The 6,107-nt window shown below is 49.9% G+C and overlaps 1 protein-coding gene across 1 annotated transcript; it reads right to left on the reverse strand.

The window, feature by feature from the left end:
* Positions 1–1,783: 1,783 nt before the first annotated feature.
* On the reverse strand, positions 1,784–5,572 carry LOC119352634. The gene is made up of 3 exons (XM_037619220.1): positions 4,814–5,572; positions 4,594–4,694; positions 1,784–2,842 (listed from the first exon to the last, which is right to left on the reverse strand). The coding sequence occupies exons 1-3, from the start codon at positions 5,479–5,481 to the stop codon at positions 2,133–2,135; spliced, it is 1,479 nt and encodes a 492-aa protein (XP_037475117.1). The 5' UTR covers positions 5,482–5,572; the 3' UTR covers positions 1,784–2,132.
* Positions 5,573–6,107: the final 535 nt, after the last annotated feature.

A 6,107-nucleotide genomic window follows, 5' to 3' on the forward strand; every position in this document is an offset into this window, starting at 1 on the left:
CTGGGTTACTAGCTCCAAAAGCGCATCTGGCACATGAATACAATATTTGCCGACCGAGAATAAAATTATTTTTTGTTTTAACATTTGTAACTACTCCAGCAATTAGGATGTGATCCTTTTTCCGGTAGAAGCTAATCTAGGATGCGTTTCTAGTGACGGGGACAAGCGAATCCCTTCTTCTTGGATCATGCGCAACTGGGTCAACCGGGTAAAAATAATACTCTACCCGGAGGAATTGGAAGCTAGTCTAGGGGCACGTGTTCCTAGCTATATATGCTGTGGATCTGGTTGACTTGTCGTACGTGTCTGACCCAAGTGACCAATCCAAGTTGGACACTGTGCCACATTAATTAGATCAGACCAGACACCATTGTAAATTTGTAATCATCCATGTACTATAGACACAAGCATGGTTCTCTTTTCTTGTGAGCAAACAAACAAACAAACACAGGGCTTGACATGGACACATGCATGCATGCTTGATAATAGCAAGCAATTATTTACATAGGCAATAGTAAGTAGCAACAGTTGCACATGCATGATCGTGCATCCATGCATGGATGGATGGTGCATCCACGATCTCCTGCTGCTTTCTTGTGTGGCTCCACCATCGCATTGGTCTCAGCTGCTAGCTAGCTCACTCGATCGGGACGAATCTCGGGCCCCCGGGCAACATGGTCGACGCAACCGGACAAACCAATCCAGCTATTGACTCAAAATTGTAAATGAAAAAGTCACAAAACCACCTACTTCCATATCTCTCATGATGGTCTGTGTATACCATCCACCTCAGTTCTTCCTGTGTTCTTTGCTGATAGCGTAGTCACATGTGTTTTGCGTGATCCGATTATTCTGGGGTCAGCTTTGTAAGCTCACAATCTTGTATCATTCGGCCATGTACTTTCTGCGGTTGTTATTTTATATATAAAGTAGGGCAAAAGCCTGTGTATATATACCAGTAGAATTAGCTATCTGGTTGTACCATTTCTCAAGTAAAAATATGTCAACACATATCCTCCCTCCGTTCCAGAATATAAGGTGTGTTGATTTTCGTGCAAGTCACCCATTTGTATGTTTGACCAAGACTATATAATAAAATAAAAACTTCTGAAATACCTAATAGGTAAAATATGAAAGTACTCTTCATGATGGATCAAGTGATATAATTAACTTTCGTATTGTGAATATTAATATATTTTTCTATAAACTCGGGCAAACATGCACTCATTTGACTTTAAAAAAAATAAATGCACCTTATATAACAGAACGGAAGGAGTATTTTGCAAGGCCAACATATTTATATAAAACAATAGCGGCCAAAGTTAAATGCGCGTCGAATATCTGCATTAGATGTATTTAGTTCATTAAGCCAACCAATATAGTAGAATCTGTACAGTGCAAGAAACATTTCCTCTTGTGTGTTGTCTAAATATAGGGAAATAGGCTGGGATTATTTGGTGACACCATGCATGCATGCATGTGCAGTTGACCATGTGACTTGTTGGCTGACAGAAAATCGATCAAAAAGGATGCCAGCAACCAAAACCAACAACTTTACAAAGGTGGGATTGTATCTCTGTGAGACTGTGACTAACTGTGCATGCATGCATGGACCTGGTGATCATATGTGCATCAAGTTGACCATGCATATCATGCAGGAGGATGGCATAGAAGGTTCGGCTACTTTGTTGAGCAATGCATCAGATCAGACTCTGGCTACTTCCAAACAAATATCAAGACCAAGTTGCACAGCTAATCGTGCATGATGCCAGTGTCCCAGTCCTACTACAAATAATCCTTCATCACACATGCAAATCTGTCAATAGTACATGGAAGCCCATCAATCCCATCAAAATCAATGTACCTACGTACATACATACATACTCGACCAGGTAGGTATACACGCGTGCATGTAAGCAACAACTTGTAACACAATATTTCTGTTGTGTTTTGGGGTACACACACGTTGACACACATATACTACTCTATATATCTTCAAGCCGGCACAATTGATCGATACAAGTAGACAAGTAGCACGTACACATTAATATACATACATACATACATACATATGTAGGTAGGTAGGTAGGTGCACAGCGAAATATAGCTGGTGCAGTGCATGCATACGCATGTCACTGAGGGTCGACGTCGACGCGGTAGACGACGACGAAGCACGGCAGGATGGCCCTGGGGTTCGCCACGAACAGCTCCTCCAGCACCCCGTACGCGCCGCCCGCGTCGTCGCCGGCCACCGAGTCGAAAGGCACCGCCTGGCCCTCCTCCTCCTTCTCCTCCCCGTCGCCGTCCCGCCGCCGCACCTGCCCGGCGATCACCCGGCACACCAGCATGGCCCGCCACCCCGCCCCCGCTCCCGCGCTCGGGCCCTCGGCGCCGCAGACGTCGTGCGCGCGGCCGCTGCTCGCCGTGGTGCGCACGCCCAGCGGGTGCGCGCCGGCCCAAGGCGCGAAGCCGTGCCGGATCGCCGCGCACACCCCGCACGCCGCGGCCGCCGTTTTGCCGTCGACGTCACCATCGGCACAGGACGCGCACAGCGAGGTGGAGCCGTCAGCGCCGAGCTCGCAGGCGAGCGCGGCAGGGTGGAACCGGAGCAGCTCGTTGCCGTCGGCCGCGGCGCGCGTGGCACCGCCCGCAGAGACGTCGGCACGGCACCGTGCGCGCACGGCGTCGCGGTAGGCCTCGAAGCGGGCGACGGTGCGCGCGGGGTTGCGGACCTTGAGGATGCGGTCGATGTGGCAGATGGGGCGGTCCCGCTTCTGCCAGCTCGACTTGAAGATGATCTCCACGATGTTGCGCCCCGAGTCCTCCGGCCCCAGCTCCGACACTGCCCACCACCAACACCATGCAAAACCTCAATAACTATTTACTCGTAGAAAGTACAATGAACTGACTAACCGCCCAGCGAGTGATGTGATTAGCAGTAGTAAACTAATTAACAATTGCGATCACATGCATGATCTGAGGGCGGTCAGGTCACACCGACAGCGCCATGAAAGCACGACTGAGATCTCGGAAAGCACCATGCATCATCAGCAGCAACTAAATTAATCGGGCTGTATCTGTATTGATTAAGCCGGCAGTGGGGGGTTTCCTGCCCTGTGATGCATGGCGCTTTCCAATCAGTCCTCCAACCTAAAACAGGTGAAAAGTATGTACACCAGTAGTCCAGTACGTACACCTACCACTAGTACATGGACATCAAGACATTAAGGGAGAAGGTACACCGGTACATGTGCAACGTTCAACGCATGACTCAGCTGTGCTGCATGCATGCCGCAACAGTGTCAGCCAGCGGGCATTAACCATGTTCATGAGACAAGCATGCAAATGCAACGAGTTATAGCAGATGATGGTCTCATGCAGATGCATTGCATGAGTGTGTCTGTGTGTCTGTGTGTGTGTGTGTTCATGTCTCACTTTCAATATGTGCATGCAAAGCTTCATCTTTTCTCGTCCTTCATTTTGTTTTCTCTCTCTCAGATAAGTGTAGATATACAACAAGCAGACATGGATATGCATGCATGCAGTCCCACTTAACGTGCTACCAACCGCTATAAATTGAAGGCACTGTCGCATGATGCAGTGGTACAGCCAGCATGGGACCTCATCTTGCAGGCTTGTAACTGTGAGATTATTAGCTGCTTAATTAATCGACTAGTCGGTGGTATGGTGGTGTAAGTGGTTTAATAGTGGGCAGTCATGTGGAGTATCCTACTCCTGCGTGCATGCCAACACTAGCTCACTGTCTGCCTAAAGATACCCCGGCCATATCATCTGATTAATTAGTAAGTAAGCAATTGATCTTAGCTAGCATGCCATGCATCCGCCTTTACCAAATGCAAGCAACTGATATGATACAGATACAGATAGATACCGACAACTAGTTATTGTTATCATCCGAAATATTGTAATTAGAGCAGGGGCAGTGGCAGTGGATTTGTGCACAAGCTAGCTAAGACAGTAGCTTCCTTGCAACCCACAAAAGACAAAGGGAAAGAGGTGAAAAGTGGGAGATGGTTAGCTTTGATGAGCATCTTCCTAACCCCCTTCTTCTTGTCTCCTCTCACTATCTCACACACACACACACACATGGCAAGCAAGGGTGTGGGGAGAAATTACTAAACTAATCCAACCACTAAAGCACTAGATCAGGGCGTATAATCTTTTTATAACTTTGTATATATGGCTCCATTGGTGCCATGTATACCTTCTCCATCATTTAATCATGATTAGCCCATCATTTTGACCAAAGGCTAGTTAATTAATTAATTAGTGCATGCCACAGCAGAGCACAGATCTCCATCTAGCTAGTAGCTTTCTAAGGCCTCCTGACTAATGGTTCTGGTTAGTAGTTGTACTCCACTATCACACATGATTAATTTGCACCACAAAAATCTTCAACACATGCATAGTGTAGATCTTCTGTATATATATATATATATTTTGCAAAAAACAATATATGCGATCGTCTCGCCACTTATAATCCCACAAAATACCGATTTTCGCGGTCGCTATATATGGCTGTGTGCATCGATCGATGCAGGGCGGGCGGGGGTCGGGGTTTCGAGAATTTACCGGCATGGCGGACGGCTTGGTGCTGCTCCAAGCTGTCGGCCTTGGTGAACACCTCGCCGCACTGCGAGCACGGGCACAGCTCCCTCGGCCGAGGGTACCTCCTGAATTTGTTGGCAATTAACAAAATGATTAGTACTAATGGCAAAGACTAACCATGGTTAACATCCATGGAGTTAGTTGATGGCTAATGAGAGGGGTTAGCTATAGGCAGGCGGCAGACCTTGAGACGGGCTCGACGTTGATGGCGCGGCACTCGTAGCAGCCGGAGAGCCCCCGGAGTGAGGACGGGTGCCCACCCCCGCCGGCCGACGACGACGAGGAGTGATGAGCGCGGCGGGAGGAGCGGTTGAGCGGGGCGGTGTCGCGGTGGTCGACGACGACGGAGGCGGCCGAGGAGGCGCCGTCAACGGTCGCCACGTCGCGCATGGAGCAGAGGGACGTCCCCCAGTATCCCCCGGCGCCGGGCCCCCGCGCCAGGGCGGCCGGGTCGTGCACGCGCGCGGCTGCCGTGGCGCTCCGGCAGCTCAGCAGGCTCTTCAGCTGCTCCCACGACGACGCCGGCCGCGCGGGCTTCTGCGCAGCTGCCTTCTTCGAGCCACTGCGCCGTTGACGGTGGTCCTTGCCCGCCGCCAGCCTGGCCTTGGCGCCGGTGGTGGGCGCAGCGAGGGCGGGGCTCTTCCTGGACGGCGTCACGGTGGCGGCGAGATGGCGGCGGCCGGGAGTCCTGGGCGCGGGGGAGAGCGGCGGCGGCGCCGGAGGTTTCTTCTTGCGCTTGCTGTGGTGGTTCTGCTGCTGCGGCGGCGGCTGCGGCTGCTGGCCGCGGCGGCGGTCGGAGGTGTCGGCGGCGGTGGAGGAGGAGGAGGGCAGGAGGAGCGTGGAGAGCGCCATTAATGAGATGGAGCTGAGCTGCTGCTAGTATCCGTGTGCGCGCTCTGTGTCCGTATGGCGTCGCGTCTCCGATTTAAAGAAGGGAGGGGAGGGCTGACCTGAGACCTGCTGTGGTGTGCATATGAAGGCTCTACTCCAGCTACCTCTCCCTCCCTCACTCTCTCTGGGTGTGGGCCCACCTATAAAACCCCAGGAAATGACTTGACTGGAATAACAACAAATTTGTGAAAATGGTTTTGAAATCCCCTTTTCAATAAATCCTCGGTCGTCGTCGGGAGGATTAGTAAAATCGATGTCGAAATCAAGCTAGCATCATCGGTATGGCATATTGACATCGATTGAGATATGTGTACGAGTTCACACCCTCCGAACAAACCAAGAAGCACTACTTCTTCCGTCATACGATATGGCGCCGCATAGGTTTTCATTCACAAAAGTTAAATTTACAAACTTTAATTAAGTTTATAGAGAAAACTATCTCTACCCACAACCAAATCGATACCACATGAAAGTAGTATATATTAGCAAAAAGATTGTTGGTATAAATTTGGTCATATTATGCAAAGTTTGATTTCTTTTTAAGATAAATCTAATACGTGCCATATTTTGGGATAGAGGGGGTGCAA

The sequence above is a fragment of the Triticum dicoccoides genome, chromosome 2A (genome assembly GCF_002162155.2).
Source record: "Triticum dicoccoides isolate Atlit2015 ecotype Zavitan chromosome 2A, WEW_v2.0, whole genome shotgun sequence".
NCBI lineage: Eukaryota > Viridiplantae > Streptophyta > Magnoliopsida > Poales > Poaceae > Triticum > Triticum dicoccoides.